Here is a 23,487-nt window from a genome sequence, read left to right as displayed (position 1 = left end):
CACATCCAACACCCATTTAACCAGAGAAAAGAAATACAAACTTTTAATTTTTTTTTCCTTTTAACACAATACACTTTTCCAGAGCAGATTTGAAATACAGACACAGTATCATACCAGCAAAAAGACAAGCTAGAAACTGGACATAAGAATGAACTACACCTGTTCTGAAAGGACAGCATGGGGGGAAAGAGGGTGGGGAAATCACAGGGTTAACCAGGGCAACACCAACCAAGGACCCGACTGTTATCTTCTACGGAGCAGAAATGCACCTGTCAACTCATTTCCCATGCACCACTGTGGGTATGGAATTCTGCAGGAACTGGGGAGAGAAAGGGGTCACATGAAGGCTAGTAGTGCAAAACATTGAAGCCACATGATCCTGGAAAAAGGGGAAACCTTGGTGAAGCCCAGGCAGCTGAGATAGAGCTGTCCATCATTTGGTTTGGCCGGCATTCTTGGGGACTGGAGGCAGTACAGAACAATATGGATCCCATCTCCTCACGCTGAGGGAGCCCCCAAAGGAACATGGGGGTTGTATATTAAATGGCTGACAATGGGAGCAGAACCTGGGTGACGTCTTAAAGGAACCACTTTATGCTGGGCCCAGGAAAAGAGCCAATACTGTTACAAGCCGACTGCCAGAGATCAAGGAGCTGGGATGGCACCAGTAGGAATGTTTCCCCAAGGAGAGATGATGAGTGGGTACCCAGGAGGGGTGGGGAACCGAAAATCATCATGGAGCATCTTTGTGAGGGAAAAGAAGGAAAAATTTGGAATCTAGGAGTTTGCCTAGACTCTGCCCCCAAATGGCCTTGTCCTGCCAAGTCGTACTACCAAGGGAACCCCTTTTTCATGGGATGGGGGAAAACAGCACAGAGGAAAGAAGGGTTGGTTTTTTTCAAAGGGAAATTCTAGACCTGCTGGATTTTCCTGCCTCCCCAGACCCATACTCGTAGGCCTGCACCTCAGGGACTTCTGCCCGGGGTTCTGTAGAAGACGCAGGACACCCAGCAGGCTCCTATGGTCAGGAGCAGACAAGGCTGGCTGAGGAACCAGCTCTACTGTAACAGCAGGGAGACTGGAGGGCAGAAGACATGTGGCACTGGCTGGGAGGCCTCAAAGAAATACAAATACAGGAAAAGGAAAGGATCCGAGCTGGGGAGGCCAAAGCAGGGGCCCCAGGGCTTCTACTGGCTCCCATCAGGGTCTGAGGTGTGATTTTTCATCTGTAAGGGGAAAAAAAAGTTTAGTTACACTTTCCCAGGGTTCTCAGCTGTTTTCAGAGAACCTGAGTCAAGGGTTTGGAGGAGCTATTTAGAGTCAAATGTATGGAAAAAAAAAATTAAGTCAGATATGGGCTTCTAAAAACTTGCTTCCAAGAAGACCCCAAAGTCTATCTTAGGTCTAACTCAGAGTTTTTGAAGAGACTGGTCTCATGAGCCACAATGAAAATGTCTCTAGTAAGGTGACCTTCACTGGGCAAAGGGCCCACAGTGTAATGGGGAACCACAGGAAACTGAACAGACCAGAATGGGAGACAGGGATCTGTGTCCAACCACATGCCAAGTCCCTATTCTATCATAGGTCTGCCATGCTGAGCCCCCGAGAACCTCAGCTTCCAGGCAGTTCGATGTTATCTCCCCTCCCCACCCCACCCCAATAAAAGGTCTGACTGAACCAGCTGGTGGGAGGGGAGACCTTCTCAACTGAGGAGATCTGAACTAACTCATCTCTTAAGGTGTCTTCTAAGTCAGACCTGAGTGAGCCCGAAAGCTGACCTGTCTCTCTCAAAAGCAGCTTGGGAAGGATGACGGGCTTGGCTCTCCATTAAGAGTTCTTCCAGGCCTGGCTTTGTGCACCGCCCCCTCCCCCCCAACCTTGGCCTCCTTCCTGTTCTGGGTTGGCCCTTGGGTGTCTCAGCTCACAGAGTCATGAACAATTTAGGCTTTTAAATACTAAATCAACCTCATGTGGCCGTCACAGGGAGCTCCAGCCAAACCTGGCACCCCCTGAAGGAGGATGTTCTTATTTTCTTGTCTCCTCCAGTTCTAAGAGAAAATGGTACTTCCAGGAGGAGCTAACTGCCTCCCCGCCCCAGCCCAGGGGCCATAGGGAGGGTGGGGAGGGAGCAGCCCCAGTCTAATCTGCTCTGGCTGGGACATTTAGGGAGGAACAAGGTCCTGCTGGTGCAGTTCCTTGACCTTTAAGGAATGCCTGAGGTCCCTGGGGTCACTGGTGAGCCAAGGGTCTGGCCCCAGTTCTCTACCAATTGTGTGGTGGGAAATGAATTCAAAGGGCACAGACCCTCACCGCCTCCTCCGTATCTGTGCTCTCTTCGGCGCTGTCAGCATCCCTTCGGCTACGGGCTCGGGGCTCAGGGCTCTCTTTGCTCCGAGGCTCCCGCTGGGCCTCTGCCGAAGCACTGGAAGATTCCCCACCGGCTGAGGCTGCCTTCTTCTCACTGTCTTGGGGCCCTGTGCAAAAAGAACCAACTTCATCAGAAGGATCAGGCCTCCCCCAGCTTTGGGGCAATGTTACCAGTGCCTGGTCCCCCACCAGTCTCTACCACTCCTCACAATGCCTGGGTATGTGGGCCCCATCGGCACTAGCACACTGGCAGCTGGACCGTCTCCGTCATCACTGCTCCATGCTAGGCATACACAGGTGTCTACACCATCCCTGCCACCAACAGTCAAATTGGGAAAGAACACGAACATAAAAACAGCCTGTTCTGCATTGCTTATGCAAGTCAATCTAGATTAATGTAGTTAAGTAGTCAAGGAAATACAGATCAGGTAAATTGGGCCCCATCTTGTGGTCCTGCCCCCTACATGCAGCACTGGCGTTTCTGGTGAAAAAATGGAACCAGTCTGGCCTGGAGTGGGATTCATGCTGGGAAGAAATAGTAAATGAGGTTGGAGCCAAACTATAACCAGACTCAGGTAGCATCTTTGCAGCTTGGTGGGCTGTGGACGGTTCAGATGGAGCTTCTGACCCCTACTAGTTGTATGACTGGGCGAGTCCCCCCACCTCTGCCTGCCCTCCCATCTGTAAAATGGAGATGGTGAGAGCCCTGACTGCCCAGGGTTGTTGTGAGGATCAGAGGAGACATGGGTAAAGCCTGAAGGCATTCCATTTATTGAGATGAACCACAGAAGACTGGAATTTCTCCAGTTCTCTATCCAGTTGTTTAGAGAAGGCAGCACCTTGCTGGAAGCATTGCCTGGGGACATTTGTAGGACAGACTGAAGGGAGAAAAGTACTGGGGAGAAAGTCTAGACCAGGGAAGTGGGAGTACATGTGCAGGACCAGATGCCCCCGGCGTGTACAGGGCAGGGCAGCAGGACAGACACCCAACTCAGGGACCCTCTCAGGATCCTTTACCTCCCAGCCGGTCTCGCCGCTGATCCATTCGCTCCAGGCTCTCAAGCAGACTGTCCACCTGGGCTTTGATCTGGCTCAGCTCCCCCTTGATGGAGTGCAGCTCCTCAGCTCTTACTGTGGGAGAACAGTGGCTTAGGCTCAGAAATGTGGCCCAGAGCTCAACTTGAGGCTGAGGCACCAGGGATTTCTCACCAGGATCCCAGAGGAGGTCCCTGGAGCCTGGAGCCAACTGAGATGGGAGAGGGAGGGTCCCAGAGGGGCCAAACTCTCTTCCTGCTTTCAGGCTAGGACACAGATAGTCCTATGGGATCAAGTCTGGGCCTCTTCCTCAGCGTCTAATCTCTTGCGGTTCCACTCTAAGTGGGGAGGGCTTCTAGGGGGTGGCAGCAGAGGGGAAGGGAAGGTCATCCAGGTCGCCTAGAGAAGCAGACTAAGAAACAGAGGATATTCCCTGACTATGGGGAAACAGTCACACAGGCAGATTCTGGGGACACCTAACTCCTCGCCCGGGGAACATCCCCCACCCCGGGGCCTTCAGGCTCCCCACTTACACTTTGTTCGGACAGGGGGTGGGTTGTTGTTTCGTGGAGGGATGTGGGGGTTGAGGCCACTCTTGCCTCCTGTGCCCATGTGGGTCCGTCTGCTCTTGACAGGTGCTCGGTTGATAAGTGGGGGGATCCTCTGATACTCATACACCCTAAAAAACACAGCGGAGGCTCCCTGGATGGAGTTCAAGCCTCAGCACAGGATCAGGTGCCTGCCACACAACCCTGTTTTCCCTAGAAAGCCATCAGGCTGAGGGAGCGCTCCTCCTCCAGCAGCGCCTCGCCTCAGGAAGGGGCGCTGTGAGCTGAGAGGGGGGGAGGACCCACCTGTAGGGGAAGTCTTCCCGATACAGCTCATAGTTCAGGTCACAGTTACTGCTGCAGAGGAAACAGACCAAACAAGGAGGTCACCATCTAGCACCAGAGAAACGCCCCCTAACCTGGCCCCGAAGTTAGTGACATCAGGGGAAAGAGAAGGCACCTGGGGAGCGAGGTCATAGCTCAGAGACTCGGAACTAACTGGCCGCGCCTTCCGTTTTTAAAAAGTTTTATAGGCGCCCTTGATCTTTAACCCCCCCCCATCAAGGGGTGCTCCCTGGAGCTCTGTCCAAGCCCTGCCCCCTCAGACAGGAGAGAGGGGGCTCTCTGGGATCTTCGTGGGTCTCTCCTATGGCCTGAGTCCGGCTTCCTTCTAACTTAGTAATCTTTTCATCTCATGTTGTCGGGGACCCTGATCATTTCAATCCTCCACGGCACCCCTATCCGGGCTGGCCTACAGTCTTGGCGATGGGCACCGACTTCGTTTCCAATTCTCTCCTATCCCAGAGGGCGGCTGGCTACCTTCCATTCCTTCTCACCCACCTGGGCCAGGACAGGCCTTTGAGGGAACCTCCCCCACCCCAGACAGCCTGCATTTCACCCAATGCCACGCAGGCTGCCTGCCTGTCTCTGTCAGGCTGTTTCCTCTTTGTGGGGAGCACAGCAGGACAGCAGACCCCAGACTGAAAGGCAAGGCAAGGAAGGAAGTGGGGATAAAGTCTGGGGCATCAGGGCACAGGGAGGGACGGGGGAGCTGTGCGAAGGAGTTAGTCAACAGCGGATAACCCCCTCGATGCAAGCAATGCCGCTTCTCAGAGACCAAGCTATCTACCAAACAAAGAGCAGAAGCCAAGCTCCCCAATGTGAAACTCAGCAGCAAAGGGACAGAGACAATCAGAGGCTGAGCTGCAAACTTAACTCAAGAGGGTGGACTCGTCCCATGTATAGTGTCCTCGCCGGGCCCAGGCTCCCCCAAAGCTGTGACTCTGGTCTGAGATGAAAGGACAGGGGACGCTGAGAGGCTGAGGCCCAGACGAGGCCAGGCCTTGTGGCTAGAAGGGTACAAAGTGATCTCACTGCTCAAAGACATGACAGGGATCGGGGAGAATCAGGAGGCCCTGCCGCTGGGCTAAGAGGGGTCGGTATCTACGCTCTCCAGCCTGTCAGATGTTGAAGTAGGATTTTAAGTCCTATGTCAGAAATCTGGTGACACACAGCCCAGTTTAAGGTGAGACCAGGGAGAGGCGGCTCTGGGGCTGGGGCTTTGGGCTCTACCTCCAGAGGAGGAAATGGTTTTCAGGATGACTAGGTTACGGGTTGGAAAGACAAAGATTCTTTCAAAAAGCACAGCTAGTTCCAGTCTCTGAGGGCTGGAAGGAAGGGACAGAAAGAAAATGATCCCTATCTCAGCTGAAGGGCAGTGCCCAGAGACAGGGGCTTTCACTGACCACCCAAGCTCACAGCTAGACTGACTGAATTTGGGTAGAGACGGACAATCTCCATGCAATCTTCAGTTTGAATTCGAAACCTCTCACCATCATTCAGGCTGAACGAGAAAAGGTGGTGTATGTTCACTACTGACCAAGATCCATTCTCTGGGACTTGGGAAAAGGAGGCTGGCAACACTCCTGCTATGGAGGAAAAGGAGGGCCCAGATTCTAACTCAAGTGAACTGGTACATGTAATCAGAGTTAAGTGACTTGGCCAGGGTCACACAGCTACCAAGTATCTGAGGCTGGACTTGAACTCAGGTCCTCCCAACTCCAGCACTCTACCCACTGCACCACCCAGCTGTTCCTTGCTGTTATTTTTATCATTAGAAAAGGACAGGAATTAATCTGAACGTCCGGCACTAGGGCAACAGTTAAATAAACTGGGGTCCGCTGACACAAAGGAAAACTAAAAGCAAGTAAGGCCGAATGACCAGTGTGTGGATTACAGAGAAACTGGGAAGGTCTTTGTGAATTAATGAAAAGTGAAAAAAGCAGAACCGGACTGAGAGAAGGAGAAAAGCAGCGGAGGGGCAGAGAGAAACTGCAAAGGTGTTCTGGTGCTTTAGGAATGGGCACTAGTTAATTTAATGTAGGGAGTTATTCTGTAAATGTAGTCCTTTGTACTGGTATTTAGTGTGTGGCTTCTGATTAAACTAGCCGCTAGGTGGCGCCAGAGTGCACGCACAGAGCGCGCAGCCTAGAGTCAGGAAGACCCTTCTTAGCTGTGTGACTCTGGGCAAGTCACTTAACTTTGTTTGCCTCAGTTTCTTCATCCGTAAAATGAGCTGGAGAAGGAAATGGCAAACTACTCCAGTATCTTTGCCAAGAAAACCCCAAATGGGGTCACGGAGAGTCAGACACATTTGAAAAAAACAACTAAATTGTTCGTTTAAACACAGCAAAGCCAGTAGAGGGTCCAAGATAAAGAGGCTGTTTGCATATTTTAACAATGAAGTGGAGCCTTGCAGGAATAGCGAGGGGTCAGAGAAGGAGCCCCATCTCCTCCCTTGGAGGGCCAGCTTGAGGGGCCAGGGCCAGAGACTAATTACTTCTAATCAACTTTCAGGGGGGAAAAGTGATCCCTAAGGCAAAATGGCTCAACCACAGCATACCTGGACCCTGGGTGGAGCAGGGCCATCATCAGGATTCCCATTGGGGCTAATCATCTCTGATCCCAGAGTCTACTGGCAGAACTGATGTTTGCTCCCACCACAGAAATGCATCCTAGCAGTGAGAGAACAGAACAGCTGGACCCGAGCAACAGAGGGATGGAAGAAGACGGCTGTATTGGCTTGGATTCCCTGACGTCACTGATGAGAGAGATCCTGTCGGTACCAAACTACAGAACCACTACCCAGGAGAACAGAATCTGGAGCGGCAGGGGCATCTTCCTTCTCGGCTCTGGGGCCCAGAGGCCCACACCAATGCAGAGGAGCAGCCTCAGGGTTGGCTGAATGGCAGCCCTGTTTCAGCCTCCTCCCCCAAAGGTGGCTTCCAGCCTGGTTAAGGGGACCACAGGATGGGGCATTTTTATAGAAATGATTTGTTCTCACGTGAAGGATACAGAGAAGCATGGGAAAGCTTCAGAACCGATGGAAAGTCGAGCAGGTAAATAATACACATGCCGACAACCACGTAAATGGAAAGAACAGAAACACTACAAAACCCAATGACACCCTTACACGCTATGGCCAGCTCTAGTGCAGGGGCGGGGAGCCAGGTAAAATGCTGTCCAGTTCAGCTGATGCCCTGGTTAGCTTCTGCTGAGCTTTCCCCCCCTCTCTTTTATTCTGGCTTACAAGAAATCGTCTTGGAAGGAGAGCCAGCCCCAAGCACCAGTATCGGAGATACTAGGAGCCCCAAAAGAGGCGTGCCGGGGGGGGGGGCTGTCATCTGATGGGGAACCTCTGAGATCACCTGGGGGGATTCAGGATGGCTCCCCATCTAGTCAAGGCTGTTGGGCTCCGGGAATCAAATAAACGAAAAGGGCCCTGGTATAACAGCAAAGAAGGACCCATATTAGCAGAGGGAGCTCCCTAAACTTTTCTCCAAGGCTGCCTCGGGGGCTCAAAGAGTCGAGAATAAGCAAGCTCAAGGTATCTTCCCTGCTTTTAAGAAGCTAGGGGAGAAAAAACAGAAGTCCATGCAGCCTCTCTCACCAGGGACAAATGCCAGCCCAATCCTGGGGAGGGCGGACTAGAAGAATGTCACTGTGGAAGCCTTTTGGATGGAGGAAATTTGGGTGGGAAAGCAGGAGGAACGATAGGTGACAGCTGGGTGGGAGCCTGGGGAAATGGGAAGTCAACCTAATGGGGCCATCCCAGCTGCCCCAAAAAGCACTGAAGGCTGGACCTAAACCTGGACAAGAAAAGTTGGTGACCCCTTTGCTAGGGCTCTTCCCAGGGCTCAGGATCGTGAAAGCTGAAAGCTCGCTCAGAAGGCTGGTTCCCTCCCCAGGGTCTTCCCCCAACCCTCGCTGACGCTTCCAGGGCAGTTACCGCTGCAGACACACAGCTGTGCACCAGGGGGCCTCAGGCGAACTACTTGGGCAGCTGGGAGCAGGCTTCCCTACAGCTGGAGCATTGGTGGTTCAGTGGTAGAATTCTCGCCTGCCACGCGGGAGGCCCGGGTTCGATTCCCGGCCAATGCAAGGGCTGGAAGTTTTTAGGCTTTTTTCACTCATTCCATTCTCAAATTTGGTCTCTGGAGTTCTAAGCTAAAAGCATCACTCCCTTAAATCTGCCACCCAGAGAAGGCGAGTTTTTGCCAAAAGGAGCAGTTCCAAAGACCATGCAAGAAAGGGCCCCATCCAGAATAGGGTCCAGTTGACAGCAATCAGCAGGAACAGTGACGACTTTCCCTTTGGATTTCTTAGAGGGCCTGGGGCAGGACGCCCCTCCTCCCCAGTCATTTATGTGTGTGCTCCTACCTTTCCCTACTTAGCCCAGGGCCAGCAGCATAGCAAATAAAAAAGAAAAGCAGTGTGGACACACTAGCCAAGGATTCAGCACTGTAGTCAGTCAGGCAATCAACATTTAAGCATCTACCACATGCCAGGCACTGTGCTAAGCCTACTGGGGACACAAAAAGAAGCAAAAGACAGTATCTGCCCTCAAGGAGCTCACAGTCTAATGGGAGAGAATAAGTAAAGCCAATATACACAAACTATGTACAGGAGAACTAGGAAATCATGAAAAGAGGGAAGGCACTAGAATTAAGAAGGGCTGGGAAAGATTTCTGGTAAAAGATGGATTTTAATTGAGACTTGAAGGAAGCCAGGGAAATGAGGAAGGGGAGAGCATTCTGTTTGGGGGAAATTCACCCAGGAAGCCAGTGTCACTGTATGGAAGAGAACGTAATGGGGAATGAAGTATAAGAAGACTGGAAAGGTAGGAGGGGACTAGGTTATGAAGAGCTTCGACAACCAGAGGATTTTGTGTTTGATCCTAGAATGAGAGGGAGCCACTGGAGTTCACTGAGTTAAAGAGTGGGGGGAGGTGACATAGGCACACCTTGAGGAAAACACTTTGGTGGCTAACAGGAGGATGTACTGGAGCAGGGAGAGACTGGTAATGGGCAGAGCCACCCAGCAGGCTGGTGCAGTTGTCCAGATGTGAGGTGACCAGGGCCTATACTAGTGATGGCAGTATCAGAGGAGAGAAGGGAGCACATCTGGGAGATGCCAAAGGTGAAGTGACAGTTTGGGTACTAAACAGGGGTGAGAGACAGTCAGGAGTCCTGGGGGACTCCCAGTTTGCGAGCCTGGGAGATGGGAGGATAGTGTTGCCCTCCACAGGAATAGGGAAGGTGGGAAGGCGGAGAGCTTAGGGGGAAAGATAGTGATGTAAGATGACTACCTGACATCCAGTGTGAGATGTCGGAAAGGCAGCTGGAGATGGGGGGTCAGAGGTCAGCAGAGAGATTGGGGCAGGACAAGTAGATTTGAGAATCATCAAGGAGGAGATGCTAATTAAATGTGTGCTTCAGGAAGCAGCACGCACTACTCGAGCAATGGCCCTGTTCTTGGCCCGTCTATAAGAGGTCTGGGTCCATGGCTCGGCATGTCTCTGACTTCAGTGTGGGGGCCTGCTATGATATAGATGGGTGTTGATAACATTCTTCGCATTGCTGAACCTAATCTGATACAGGGCTGCTGATTTCCCAAGAAGAGGAAAGGAATAAAAAGGAAGAAAGAGAAATAAAGATACATGAACAGATAGTAGGACAATCTATTCCATCTTTCACTGAGCCTTAAATCATCTCATTTTTTTCCTTTAATCCTACTTTGGTAAAGACTATAAGCTCCACAAAGGTGGGGATCATGACTTACCTAAAATCTGAAGCTCTCCCAATGATACAGTGCCCTATACACAGTAGGCACTTAATAAACAATGGAGGGATGAATGAGAGAATACCAAAATGCAATCACCAAGCAGTCAAGAGGTCTTCACCAATGCCAAGGTAGAAAGCCCAACATGCCTCCCCCTGCAGAGATGTCTCCCCTCAGAACCAGTGACAGGTCCATCGTCGTGCGTCCGTTTCCCCCCACGCCCCCAGCAGAAAACCTAGCATACCCTCCTCACCACAAACTCTGGAGTGATTGCCAAGAGTACCTACCCACAATCACCTTCATTCCCTCTCCCTTCATTTCTCTAATTGCCTCTGCCTGCCCATCCCAATCTGATCCCACAGGGCAAGCGATGAATGTTCAAGTCAGCAGCCCTCTGAGGGGAGCACCTCGAAGGAAGGGCAGTGTGGAGAAAAACATGGGCAAACAGAAGGACAGGAGATGGAAATGATGGGGGAACATTGGGGTGGACAGGTGTGGTCGATGAAGAACGACCGACAGCAGCGCTCAACAGAACAGACCAATGAGGGAAGGTGTACGGATCTAACTGGCTGGAGCTGGCTCCCATCACTGACCAAGGAAAAAAAAGCTGCCAGCAAAAGAGGCTATTAAAAAGAAAGCAGATCTCTCCCTGCCTGGGCCATCCCCATGGCAACAAGCAAAGCAATGAGCCCCAGGAGGTTAGCCGCTCACACTCACAGTGCCCAGATGGGCATCCTGGGCTCTCTGCCTATGTGCCCAACCCTGCTGTCCCTCACAAGAAGGCTCTCAGCCGGATTTCATTTGGTAGTTTCTCCCTTCCTTCCCCTTCCCTCCCCCTCCCCATTCCACAGCAGCCTAATGAAAAGGAAGCCTGCTCTCACTTCATGCTGGGCTCACCACCATCCATTTGTTTCCCCATCAGAAGATTTCTCAACTCCCTACCCCAAGGCTAATGAAGACTGAGTAACCAAGCAGACTCATGAATGCCACAGGTGGTCATGGAGGGTGGTGACACCTCTGCCCACCTTCCCAGGATAGGCTGAGTCAAGTGGGGGGACAATGGGAGAGAGCTAAGGAGACATCTCCAGGGGAGTTGGAGGGGAAAGCCTGCCTGGCTTCATGAATCCAGCCAGAACAACACTTCAAAACCATCAGCCCCAAAATTTCATTCCCAGTCAGTCCCACCTGGTTCAGAGCTCTCTTTCTGGCTAGCACATACTCCTTCATGTGCCCTAGAAGCAGAGGTAACAGGGAGGGAGGTGAAGAACCCTGCTTTGTGTTGCATCAACAGCCATGGGGTGAGGGGGAGATTCTGCCCTGGGTCAAGAATATGGAATGAGTAGCCTCTGGGCCCCCAGACACAGTGGAATGAAGAGCACCCTGGCCTCCCCACCCCGCTCTCCTTGGGCCCCTCAGTCAGCTTGCCCCCAAAGCTCTGAAAGACACTCACTGGTAGAGGGTAGCGCTGTGCTGTCGCTTCTGGCCAGGCCGGGCCCGGCTCCCCTTGGGGTCTCTGGCCATGTCTAAATCTAGAAAGAGAGAAAAGGAGGGAGAAAGAGCAAATCAGAAGCGTGAGAAAGCAGGCTAGCAGGGTGGGTGGGCAGGTCTTTTAGGGAGGGGAGGAGAAGGAGCTCAGCAAAGAAACTGAAATTTGTAAAAAATGCCTAATGACATCGGAGGTGGCTGGAGGCTTCAGCTCAAAGCTGTGTTGCATCTCTAAGTCCTCTCTGGGGATCACGGGCCAGGGCCTCCCCAAATCAAAAGGACTTTTAGGTTCTGGGATCTGAGACCCACAACTACCTCAACTGGCCCTTCAGGAAAAGCTTAGTTCAGAAAAGAAAACTGCCAGGAGAAAAGATAGGTGTTTCCTCCCGAACCTAAGGTCAGTGACCTGCATCTCTCCTCTCCTAGGCCCAGGAACCAAAGGGCAGGTGAGAATCGCCATCTACGCCTTTTCTGCTCTGGGCGGAAAAGAATGCAAAGGCTGAAAAAGGGAGAGGCTCAGGAGTTGCTCCTCTCAGGAGATCGTGGAGCTGGAGAAGCACACACCCCTGCCCTGCCCTGCCCATTCCAGGGGCAGGCCTGGGCACCCATCCCCCTCCAAGCAGTTCCTGGGCTGAATAGAAGAGGGCTTGAAACCTCCCAAGCCCCAAATGTGCAGGACAGGCAACAACCCCAGTGTCTGGGGGCATCCTGCTGTAGGTGTGAGGCTCAATCAGCTCACAGAGGGTCCCACCATCCATTTGAGAAGTGCAGATGGACCCAGACACTGAAGCTTGGGTTTCTCTGAAAAAGGAGCCGGAGGACACATTGGAGGGGGTTGCCTTCCTGGTTTTTACTGAAATATAGGGTGTTCCTAAAGTCTGGACACATAGGCAAAAATGCGTATTTTCAAGAAATGAAATGAATGAAATTTTTATTTAATTGGAATATTAACAAATAACATCTTCAATATGATTTCCATCATTTGTGATGCAAAGGTTGATATGCTTTGCAAGATTCACGTGAACTCAATGCAGTCACTCCACAATGCCGTCAATTGCCTATGTGTCCAGACTTTAGGAATACCCTGTAAATTCAACAAACTAACAAGACAAGTCAGAAGCCCCAAAATAATTCGGATTTTTTTTAAACCAGTTTAAGATTGAGATCATCCACAGGTTTAGAGCTGTAAACGACTTTAGGGATTATCTAATCCAACTCCTTTACTTTACAGATGGGAATTAAGACACAAAAAGATGCAGGGGCTTGTCCAATGTCACAGAATTTAGTAACAGGGCTGTGATTCGTTTGTAATTCAAATTTATTTTATTTTTATTCAGAATTCTCTCCCTCCCACCTCCACCCTTCTCATCCATTGAAAAAACAATACAAATGAAACTTACAAAAATGTAGTCAAGAAAAAAACACATTCCCACACAGGCCAAATATTCCCTGAGCCCCACCCCACCTCCTAGCTGTCACCTCGGTCAGGAAGTGGCAGCATGTTTCACCAGGAATCCTTTTCACCACTGTCTGTCTTTACAATGTTGTTGAAATTGTGTACCCATTGTTCTTCTAGTTCTGGTCACTTCACTCTGCATCAGTTCATACAAGTCTTCCCAGGTTTCTCAGGAAACCATTCCCTTCTTCATTTCTTACAGCACAGTAGCACTCCATCACAATCACATACCACAACTTGTTCAGCCATTCCCCAGTGATGGGCATCCCCTCTATTTCCAATTCTTTGCCACCACAAAAAGACCTGCCATAAATATGTTGGTACACATGGGTCCTTTTCTTCCCTCTTTGATCAGAGCTGTGATTTGAACCCAGATCTAACTTCAGTTCTCTCCACGAAACAATTCACTTTATACTTAAAACCACTTTAACTCGGAGAACTGTCATAGCAAGAGTTGTTTTAATAGACAAAAAACAGGATTACTGGCATGATGTAAACTGGTTATGAAGTAAAGAAAAAACAGTTTTCCATGGATAGTTTCAGCTATCCATCAGTCAATAATCATCTGTTAAACACTTACCACATTCCAGGCAGTCCTAAAAACAGGATACAAAGAAGGGAAAAAATTAAGTTCTGGCCCTCAAGGAGCTCTCATTCTAGCAGTAAGTACGAGATCTGTACAGTGTAAATGGAAGGGGGAGTGGTCTGAAGAAGAAGTGACCCAGAAAGGCCTCATGATAAGGAAGGGCCCGAGCTGAATTTTGAAGGAAACCAGAGAAGTTAGAAGGATGAAGAGGTAAGGAGGGAGCATTCCAGGCATGGAGAGCAGCCAATGCAAAGGTCTGGAGACGGAGCTGGGGCATCAAGAAACAGCAAGAAGGCTGGGGTTGCTGGATTGCAAGTGCAGCATGAGAAGCCTGTAAAGGTCATTGTGAAGGGTATCCTCAGGGGAGAGCCCTGGTCCAGAGTCTGCACCAGGGTGGTGGCTGTGTGGGGGGAGAAGTGGGCCCAGGGAGGCCCCAAGTAATGCCTTCTATAGAAACAGGGGGAGGGTCTGGAGGGAACCTGCTGAGTTTGAGGTATCTATAGGACATCCAGTATACCTTGCAGAAGGAGAGGGCAGGCTGCTGACGAACCCAATCCAGAATTAGGGCTTGAGCAGGATGCCAAGACCCATCCTTAAAGTCCTACCTGTACCTAAGCAGGTTGCTAATAAGAACAGATGTGAAGGTTTCTCCGGATTGGGGCATAAAGTCCACTAAATGCACCACCATTTATCAAGTGTGAGGCACTGCTCCAGGAAGTGGGGAGTGAAGCCACACCAGACACCAACCAAAGATTCCATTCAGTTAACATCTTTGCAGAGCCTCCTATGTGTGAAAAGCACTGTGTAAGGGGAGAAAGCTCTGCAGAGCGCCAGTTAGGTGACCCCCAGAAGACAGGTCTCAACAAGGAGTCAACAAGGAGCCTGGCCCCTCCAAAGGTGGGAGCAGCCCTCCCCACCCTTCACTGGGCACTCAGTAGACTCTTCCCTGGATATCACGTCTTCCGAACCCGCACAGTACTGTCATTGGGGCCTGAGCACTGACTGGTGGGCCAAAGGGAGACATCACTTCCACAGAGCCCCTAAGCCATCATCATCACTTAACGGTATGTCACATGGGAACCAAGAGCTTCCAGCCTTTCCAGTCTTCAATCTACATCCACAAGATCTCTTCCACATGTCTCCTGAGGGTCATAAGACCACACTCCTCATAGAGATCCTCCAGGCTGTTTTGGGAGTCAGGTGATCATTCACAAGCACTCAGCAAAGACAAAGGAGCTTACAACGGTGGAGAGATAACACACACTCTGCAGGTGGAGACAGAAGGAATACAGAGTGGGCGGCGAATGGAGAGCCGAGGAAGCCATCGACATCTCTGCAGGCCTCCTTTCAAATCCAGGATCACCCGAGCTGTCATCACTTCTTCCCTGGAATTCCAGCTCCATCCCTTCTTGGGTGGCTTAGGAAGGTGAGTCTTCTGCTAATTTACTTGTTCATAGTCACAGCAGCTCTTGAACTTAACCCTGGAGAGAAACCAAGTTGTCTAGGGAACACTCCAATTACCTTCCACATCTGACCTAATAATGATTTGGTACAGCTTTGACATCCAGTCCGACGAATGAACCAATGGGGAAAGGGGAGAGAACCAGCCGGGTGGTGGGTGATTAATTCTGCAGCCACTGCAACTCAAGATCTGTGGCTCAGGCGACAAGGTGGTGCTATCTTTGTTAGTGGAGGCAGCACTCACACCAGTGAAACGCATCTCCTTGAAGCAAGCCTTTCAATGCTGACCCTCCCTCGACTTCAGATACCTGAGCAGCCAGCATGGAGTAGAGGGACCAGACAGCAAAAGTGGCAGCCAAAAATGGAAGTGTCAAGGGGCAAAGTGAGGCTTGGCATAAGGGAAGACTTCCTGATCATTGAGACTATTCCAAAGTGGAATCAGCTGCCTTGGCAGGTGGCAGGTCTCCCCTCAACAGAAGTCTTTAAGAAAAGGCTGCATGAGCACTTCTTGGGCACCTTACTTAAAATTTTTTTTCCTGATGCCTTTTGTTCTCATATTCATCATTTCCAAATACACTCCCCCAGCACTGGACACACAGGGACCATGCACATGACACACAAAGAGTTCTCTACCTCTCTGCCAAAAGAAAGGACGGATGTTTCATCCTCTGCTCCCAGGGACCACAAGATCACTCAATTGGGCTTCCTTTTATAGTCTTTTTTTTCTGTAATTGTGGTTACTGTTCTCCTGGCTCCTCTTACTTCACGTACAGACTTTTCCATATTTCTCTAAATTTCTTGTGTAAGCACACTGCTGGGGGCTCAGGAGGTTGGCTGCCCATAAGGGTTAGCTCTAGAACCCAAAGTAGCAGACACCCTTCTAGGGGACCCCAACCTTCAAGTGTGAATATCAGTATGAGATGCAGAGGGACTGAGCCTAGAGGGGACAAGAGCCCAGAGAGACCGAGAAGTCTGTCAACACCCAGGCTATACTGATAATTTGGTGTTTGCCATAGAGTTCATTTTTGGAGGAGGGAAATGGCCGAATCTGTGACACTCAGGTGAGAAAGTCCCACTACCAATGGAGATCTGCAACTGTTCTGTAACTTACCGTCTAAGTGAATTAGCTGCCACCTCTTATGGCACAATATTAACCCATTCCATTCCAAATTTGACAATTTGTTCTGTTTTTCCCCAATTGATGGGTACCCACTTTGTTTCTAGTCTTTACAAAGTGCTGCTTTTAATAAGCATGTATATATTGGGGCTTTCTGTCTTTGACTGCCTTGAAATGTGGCCCTGAAGTAACCAAGGATGGGAACAGTTTAGAGCCTTTTCTCACATAATTCAAACTGTTTTCAAGAACAGTTGGGCCACTTCACAGCTTCACCAACATCTGAGTGTCTTGACTTTCCACAGCCCCTCTGATACTTATTTTCAGTTTATCATCTTTGACAATTTGTTGAGTATGAGTCTAAAGCCTCAAAATTTTCTTAATGTGCGTCTTTTTAATCTAGACTGATCTTTCACATGGCTGTTTATGGAAATTTTGAAAATTGCTTCTATCCTCTGACCTTGTGTATCTTTGACTTTGTCTATCTTTCTCACCTTGGATGAGAAAGCCATTAATTTAGAGAAACCTATTCTCCAACATTTTGGAGCTCTTCTGTGTCTGTCTGTCCATCTACAGTCCCAGGCTGGACAAGCATCATAACAGAAAGCTCACTGCTTTCCTACCTCTCTTCCTAGAAGGAATTTCTCCTATTCAGTGGCTTCTTCCCACCCTCAATGTCACTTCTTATACAACTGGCCTTTCAAAGCACGCTCTGGTCCTAATCATTCCATCATCTTTTCTTCTGCTGGCTTTCAAAGTTCACTGGTTGAATCCAGCCTCAAAAACTGTGCTTCTCAATGAGACACCTCACTGATTGGGGGGCTTGGGGCAGGGGAGGGGAAGGGAGGACAAGAGGTATCAGGAAGAAGCCAAGCTTCAGTTCCCTTTGGGGAATGAAGGGTCCTTTCTTCTATCTTCATAGGTAAACATGTCAACGGGCATTGCTAAGTACCTCCTATTGGCCAAATACTTCCATAGCCACCGTCTCATGCTAGGTGATCCCAACCACCCTGTGAAGTAAGTAGAGCCCCTTTTCTACCCCCTCTTAATTCTAGTGCCTTCTCTTTGTTAGGGATTTCCTCTTTATCCTATCAAGAGCTTTTGTCCACGTTTGCTTGTTGTCTTCTACATAGATTGTGAACTTGAGGGCTTTCTTTGTACAATGCCTGGCACATAATGGGTGCTTAATGAATGCTTACTGACTCACTTTCTCAAGGTCCCACCTGCATGGTTCAGTCTTAGCTGCCTAGGTCCTGGCAGCTAGATGGTACAACACTGGACCTGGGATTATTAATTCTTGAGTTCAAATCTGGCCTCAGACACTAGCTTCAAGTGACCCTGGGCAAATCACTTAACCTCTGCCTGCCTTGGTTTCCTCATCTGTAAAATGGGGATAATCCACCTACCTCGCAGAGTTGTTGTGAGGATCCAATGAGAGAATATCGGTAAAATGCTTTGCAAACCTTAAAGCAATACATAAGGGATGCTATCATCATTAGTATTTCTACCAGTGATCATACCAAAGGCCTACTCTCCCCCTGTTCCTCTCCAACATCCTGCACATTCCATGTCAGCTTTCCTTAGTAGTATCCCCGTAACAAATCTGAAAGCTCGGCACAAAAAGCCTGCGGTCTCTGCTGCTGGCCACCGAAGGCCAGAGAACGCACGGGAGCTGTGTGCCCTTCTGAGCCCAGCTGGCCTCACTTAAGCACAAACAGCTACTTCAGGTTGGCCTGACATCCCTGCTTGCGGTGCTCCCTCCTTTTCTGACACTTCAAGGGGAACAGGGTCTAGACCCCAATAGAAAAGGGCTGGGACAGAAAGCACAGGGCAGGCACACAGACAGAATCACATTCGACTCCCTGGGCGCTGGCTGCCTCAGTTAGGGATTTATCTGTGCCCTGCATTCCTCGACCATCCTTCCGCTGACATTCGCTGCCTGACCCTAGATCTGCCTGGTGTAAGCAATGGATGAGAAAAGAGAGTCTAGATTAACTCTGTAAGCTATGGACCAGACTTTCACCCCTCCCTTGAGAGTCAGCAGGATGCAGTGGCCAGAACACTATAAGCAGTCAGGAAGACTCGTGTTCAAATTCTAACTCCAACACCTGCTAGCTTCGAGGTCTTGATTAAGTCACTGAACATCACCTTCCTCAGTTTCCTCACCTGTAAAATGAGGCAGGTGGTTGAACTAGAAGGTAAGACACTCTCCAGCTCTAAATTTATGAGCACAGGCCCCAGGACAAACTATGTTATCTGAGCCCAGTTGGAAAGACTCACCATGCCTTAGCTGTACATGGTGGGATCAATTTTTGGACCCTGGCAACTTTTTAAGACAATTAACCAGCTGGAGAGGGGCTGTAATTGGTATCTGTGGAGGGAGACCCCACACTGAGGAAGCCATGGCAATCTGTGCCACACAGGTGCTGACGGGCCAAACACCTCCCTGCCAGTAGTCTCTTACACTTGGGTCTGATTTCCACATCTGTCCAGTTCCTCTGCTTGTAAATATCAGCAGGAGCCTTGGTCCTTCCCTGTGCAGTGCCCCACACAGGAGGACAATCCTGGGTCCACATCGGTCCTTTTAAAACCAGAGGCTGAAATTAGTAACTTAGTAAAACTAAAGTAATATTAATGTTTTTATTGTCTGTGAACTTCAAACTCTCCCTGACCCCTCTATGACAAATATCTATTTTATATATAGCAGGTTGAATACACTGAACTGGTGAGTTAGGTCAGCTAGGTGAAGGAGGGGGCTAATGAGGCCATAGGTTAAATCCCGAGATGGGCTGATCCACTTCCCTGAGAACAATTCTGTCAAAGACTGAACCTGCAGGTCCAGCCAGGCCAAAGAGCCAAAAGGACCCTAGGGGCAACCTGTGAAACAGGCAGAAGCCGGTAGCTGGCCCCGCCCCTCTGGGACTCCCCAAGGGGTAGACACTGTAGGGAATAGCTAAGGAAGAGGAGTGTGACAGTGAGATATGAAGAGCAGCAAGACAGACAGGTAAGGGGGCAAAGCAAAAAGGACCCTAGAGCAGGAACATTTCACCTCAACTTTTGGAAGGCTGGTGAAGCCAGAGGGCTCCTTCTCAGTCATATTTAAATATTTAAAGGTAATGCTCATTTCATTTAGAGATTAGAGAAAATAAGGTGTCATTTCCCCCAGGTTCACAGACCTCCATCTGGGATGGGGTAGAGGGGGGGTCCAAAGATCCTGAGCGAAAAACTCCTGCCACCGAGGGTAAAAGAACTTAAGGCAAGGGGTCCTGCAGGACAAGGCTCCAGAGCTAAAGCACCCAGCCATAATTCGAACCAGAATTTCTTGGCCATTATTTTTCTTCTGAAGAACTCAAGGAATGTTGCATACTATCATGAATTTTCACAATATTGCTATGAAAGGAGGAAAGCATTAGCCCCACCACAGAGACACAGGCTTTCCACCTGCTGCAGGTTCCTCAGCCCTGGTAGTGGTTGCATGTTGGAGATTCGGGGAGGCACTGGCCACTGTCATCCAGTATTTGAATGTGGAAGATTAGGCTGGCTGCTCCTCTCAAAAGTGCAGATCTAGAACGAAGAGGAGGCTGGCAAAGGGCAACTTTGGGTCTGATACTAGACCGCCTTCCTAATAATTACATCCACAGCTTATCCCTCCAGGGAACGAATGAACTGACTGAGAAAGGATTTGTTAAGCACTATGTGTAAGTAAGCTCCCAGAAGACAAGGAAGGCCTCTGTGATCCCTAGCACCTGGCTGAACCCTGATTGCATCTGGGGAGGGGCTCCTGGGGTGGGGACTCCCTTCACCAATACAGAGCTGCAGCCCTTCTATACTTTGTAGTCTGGAGCTTGTCTGCCTGGGGTGGACAAGAGGCTGACTTGCCCATGGCCACAGAGCTAATCTGGGTCAGAGGCAGGATTTGACCCTGGGCCTTCCTGACACCCAGAGCAGCCCTCTATCCACTAGGCCACACAAGCTCCTTACCTTGCCTACAACAGGCACTCTTTGCTAAACTGAAAGGTAGAGTGGTGTGCCTCAGGAAGTGCTGGGTTCCCTCTCACAGGGAGGGCCTTCCAGGGAAGCCTGGATGACCCCTCTAAGGGGTGCCACAGAGGGCACTCTGCATCAGGTCCTTCTAACTCTGAGAGTCTGCAATTGCCTTCAAAAGAGGGACAATCAGAGGCTATACCAAATGCTAAAGGTCAGACCCCAGGGACAGTGAATGCCAGAGCCTGGGCTTATGGGCTCCTAATTGGTCATTCTTCCCACCAGCTTCTTCTCATTCTTGACTTACCCTCCCAGTTGCACCGACCGGCCGCTTAGCTTCCTTCCCTCTGCCCAGATGCTACAAGCGTAGGAGCATGGGGTCTGATCTGGAGGTGCTTAATCTATTGGACAATGAAGGCCCCAAGCTTGCTCAGCAGCACCTGGGTAACAAGGAGCAGAGATGGGACTGGAACTCGAGGCCCACCCTATGACTCTGCCACATCCTTATCATCCATGGCCAAAGAAATGCCGTAACTCAGCACCAACCATTCCCTTGCTGGAGGCATAGCTCAGGGACACCTCGTCTATCACGGATTCCTGCAGATTTCCTCTCCCCACCAAATCCCATCCCCCAGCCCTACAAAAGCAGAGGGGGGAGTCTAAGAAAGATGTGAGAAACTTGGGCCAGACATCCTGCCTGGTGCAGAGATGAGAGGGCACACAACTCCAAGAATAAGGATGAGCAAGAGGGGTGAAAAATGTGAGGAGGAAGGCGAGGCGGACAAAGGATGGAATGTTTTAGATGAAAAGTTGGCTGCAGAGCACGGGTTTTCCCCGGCAGTTGGGGCAGAAAGCCCAGCACAACAGATAAAAGATTACAAACTAATGAGCCGCAGAGAGCCCTCTCTGAGGAAAGACCCCCCACAGTGGGCAGTCCAAACTAAGTCGACTACAAAAGGAGCCGGTTTTCACCTTTAACCACGGCAAGAACAAAATGGAGCCAATGTATTCTTCATGTCTCTTGTGGGCCTGGCTTCCTCCAGTGCTCAGAGGCTGGGGAACCCCAGACCTCTAACAAGGGCAAGTCAGCATCAAACACGCTTGGCTGATCTCGACTGTTCCTGTCCCTCGGGGAAGTTGTTTGTTCACCGGCCAAACTGCCCATGGGGGCCTGTGGACAGCGGCCTCAGAACCAGGTAACAGCTGCGTGAGACACCCTCTCACCTAGCACCACGGGGAAGGGAGGCAAGGACAAGCAGCGAGGGACAAGCATCCGTCTGTCCGTCCTTCCTTCGGAGGGGAGAAGCTGAGGATTGACTCTGTGTTTCTGCTAACCATTTCACGTGCAGGAGGGCAGCTGTCTGCTGCGAATTCGTCCCTTCGTGCAGGCAGTCAGGGCCCCGGAGTGTACGTGTTTTCAAGTTCTGATTTCCACACAGTGAGGAGTTTTCTTGAAATTAAATACACTCAGGAAGACTCAGAGATGCATTTGTACCAACGGGTGTAAAAAGGCCTGATCGAGTGGAGACCATGACGAGGCTGCTGTTACACACCGGGCCGGTTAGCTTCTGCTTGGTCCATACTGGATCACAGAGTCAGAGCTGGAAGGGGCCTGCTGCTGGTCAAGTCATCGACCCATTTTACAGATGTAGAAGCTGAGGCCCATCCGAGCCCATTAATGTGCCACCTCTACCAACCGAACGCGCTGTTTTTGGCCCGATGGACACGGCTCGGACCCACTTGTTATCCTGGGTCAAGGATGGGCCGAGGCGGGACCAGGGGCCCTCCCTCCCCTCCTGGGCTCCAGCATGCTCACTCCCTCCTCTGTCCTCGGTGCCTCAACCCCACGCTGAGCTGGGGGGGGGGGGTCCTCACGGAAAGCCGAGGGTCTCACCGCCCAGGACCCCGGCCTCGTCCTTCGGAAGCCCGTTCTACGGACGGGCCGGCGAGGGTCCCGCCCAAGGTCACCCGCGAGTCCCGCACGTGGGCCATGGTCCGGACTCGAAGGCCCGGGGCACGCGCCGCACCCGGGCCCCCGCGGCCTCAGTTTCCCCGGGGAAAGGACGAACTTCAAGGAGATGCGGGGGGAGGAGACGGCCGGGGCAGGGCGAGGGGGCGGGGCGGTCCTCCCGGCCCACCCCCACGGGCCCGGCCCCGCTAACCGCCGCCCCCCAACGGTCCCGGCGGGGCCCCCGCCCCGCGAACAAAGGCCCCGCGGAGCTCGCGCGTGGGGCCGGCCAGGAGGGGGAGGGGCGCACCGCGCGCTCCCGCATGCTGCGGCCTTCCGTCCCGGGAGGGGGCCGCGCCGCGCGCTCCCGGCCCGCGCCCCCCGCCCGCGCCCACGCGCCCGCCCACGCGCGGCACTCACATCTCCGACACGCTTCTTCGCTGCCGAACAGAGTCATGCCAGCCCGCGGGGGGCCCGCCGGGTGCCAGCGAGGGGCGAGGCCGCCGCCGCCGCTGCTGCTGCCGGCCGTGGCCGTGGCCCGGGGAGGCGGAGGGGCGGCTCTCGGCTCGCTGCTGCGCCCTCGGCCCCGGCTCGCCAGCCCCAGCCCGGGCCCCTCGTCCGCCGCCGCCGCCGCCGCGTCCTCCCCGCCGCCGCCGAAGCCCCCCCGGCGGGGCTGAGCGCGGGGCCACTGGAACGTACCATGTCCCCGGCGGGCGCGGGGGAGCGCGGCGGCGCGGGGCGGGGACACGAGGCGCCCCACCTCGGCCGCGCGCGGGGGGGGCCGCCCGCCGCGGGGTTTCGGGCCCGGGGACATGGGGCCGCCGCGGAGGAGCGCGCAGGGAGGGCGGGGGCGGCGGGCGGCCTCCCTCCTCCCCCTCCTCCTCCCCCTCTTCGCCTCCCCTCCCCCGCGGCGGCGGCGGCCGAGGCTCGGCCCGAGGGGCGGGGCTGGCGGAGCTCGGGGGAAGGGGGCGGGGCCGGGCGCCAGCTCCCGGGGAAGGCGGGGCTGCCCGCGAGGAGCGGGCGGGCGGGAGGGGGCCGAGCGGTCCGCGGCCTCCCTCGTGCAGACACCTGCGAGCACTCACCTGTGCGTGCGTGCGTGCTCAGCCGTGCCTCCCGAGAGACCCGCGCGTGCATGCATGCGTGCGTCCTGGGCACCACCGTCCCTCTAAGTGTGCTGCATGCGTGAGCCCTGGCTCTGGAGCCACGCGTGCATATTCACACGCGTGCATGTCTGCTTCTCGACGCGACGCCCCCAGGCGCAGCCCTGCACACCCAGGAGTGCACAAGCGTGTCCCCGTTATGAATCCACATGCATTTCCCTGGCTATTTCGTCCGGGTGGGAAGGATGTTAATCTTGGTGTGAATGCAATAAAAAAACAATTC

At 52.1% G+C, this 23,487-nt stretch overlaps 1 protein-coding gene and 1 non-coding gene across 2 annotated transcripts; one reads left to right on the top strand and one right to left on the bottom strand.

Annotated features, from left to right (window-relative positions):
- Positions 1-15: 15 nt before the first annotated feature.
- Positions 16-22,918, bottom strand: LOC118842679 (heterogeneous nuclear ribonucleoprotein C-like). Its single transcript, XM_036750074.1, has 7 exons — positions 22,525-22,918; positions 11,521-11,599; positions 4,257-4,307; positions 3,936-4,081; positions 3,385-3,498; positions 2,311-2,474; positions 16-1,226 (listed from the first exon to the last, which is right to left on the bottom strand). Exons 1-7 carry the CDS (start codon positions 22,916-22,918, stop codon positions 1,188-1,190), a joined length of 987 nt encoding a protein of 328 aa, XP_036605969.1. The 3' UTR covers positions 16-1,187.
- On the top strand, positions 8,320-8,390 carry TRNAG-GCC. Its single transcript has one exon. It is a non-coding gene; the product is annotated as a tRNA-Gly (tRNA).
- Positions 22,919-23,487: the final 569 nt, after the last annotated feature.

The sequence above is a fragment of the Trichosurus vulpecula genome, chromosome 3, assembly GCF_011100635.1.
Source record: "Trichosurus vulpecula isolate mTriVul1 chromosome 3, mTriVul1.pri, whole genome shotgun sequence".
In the NCBI taxonomy this organism is placed as follows: Eukaryota; Metazoa; Chordata; class Mammalia; order Diprotodontia; family Phalangeridae; genus Trichosurus; species Trichosurus vulpecula.
This window is presented reverse-complemented; position numbering and strand designations above follow the sequence as displayed.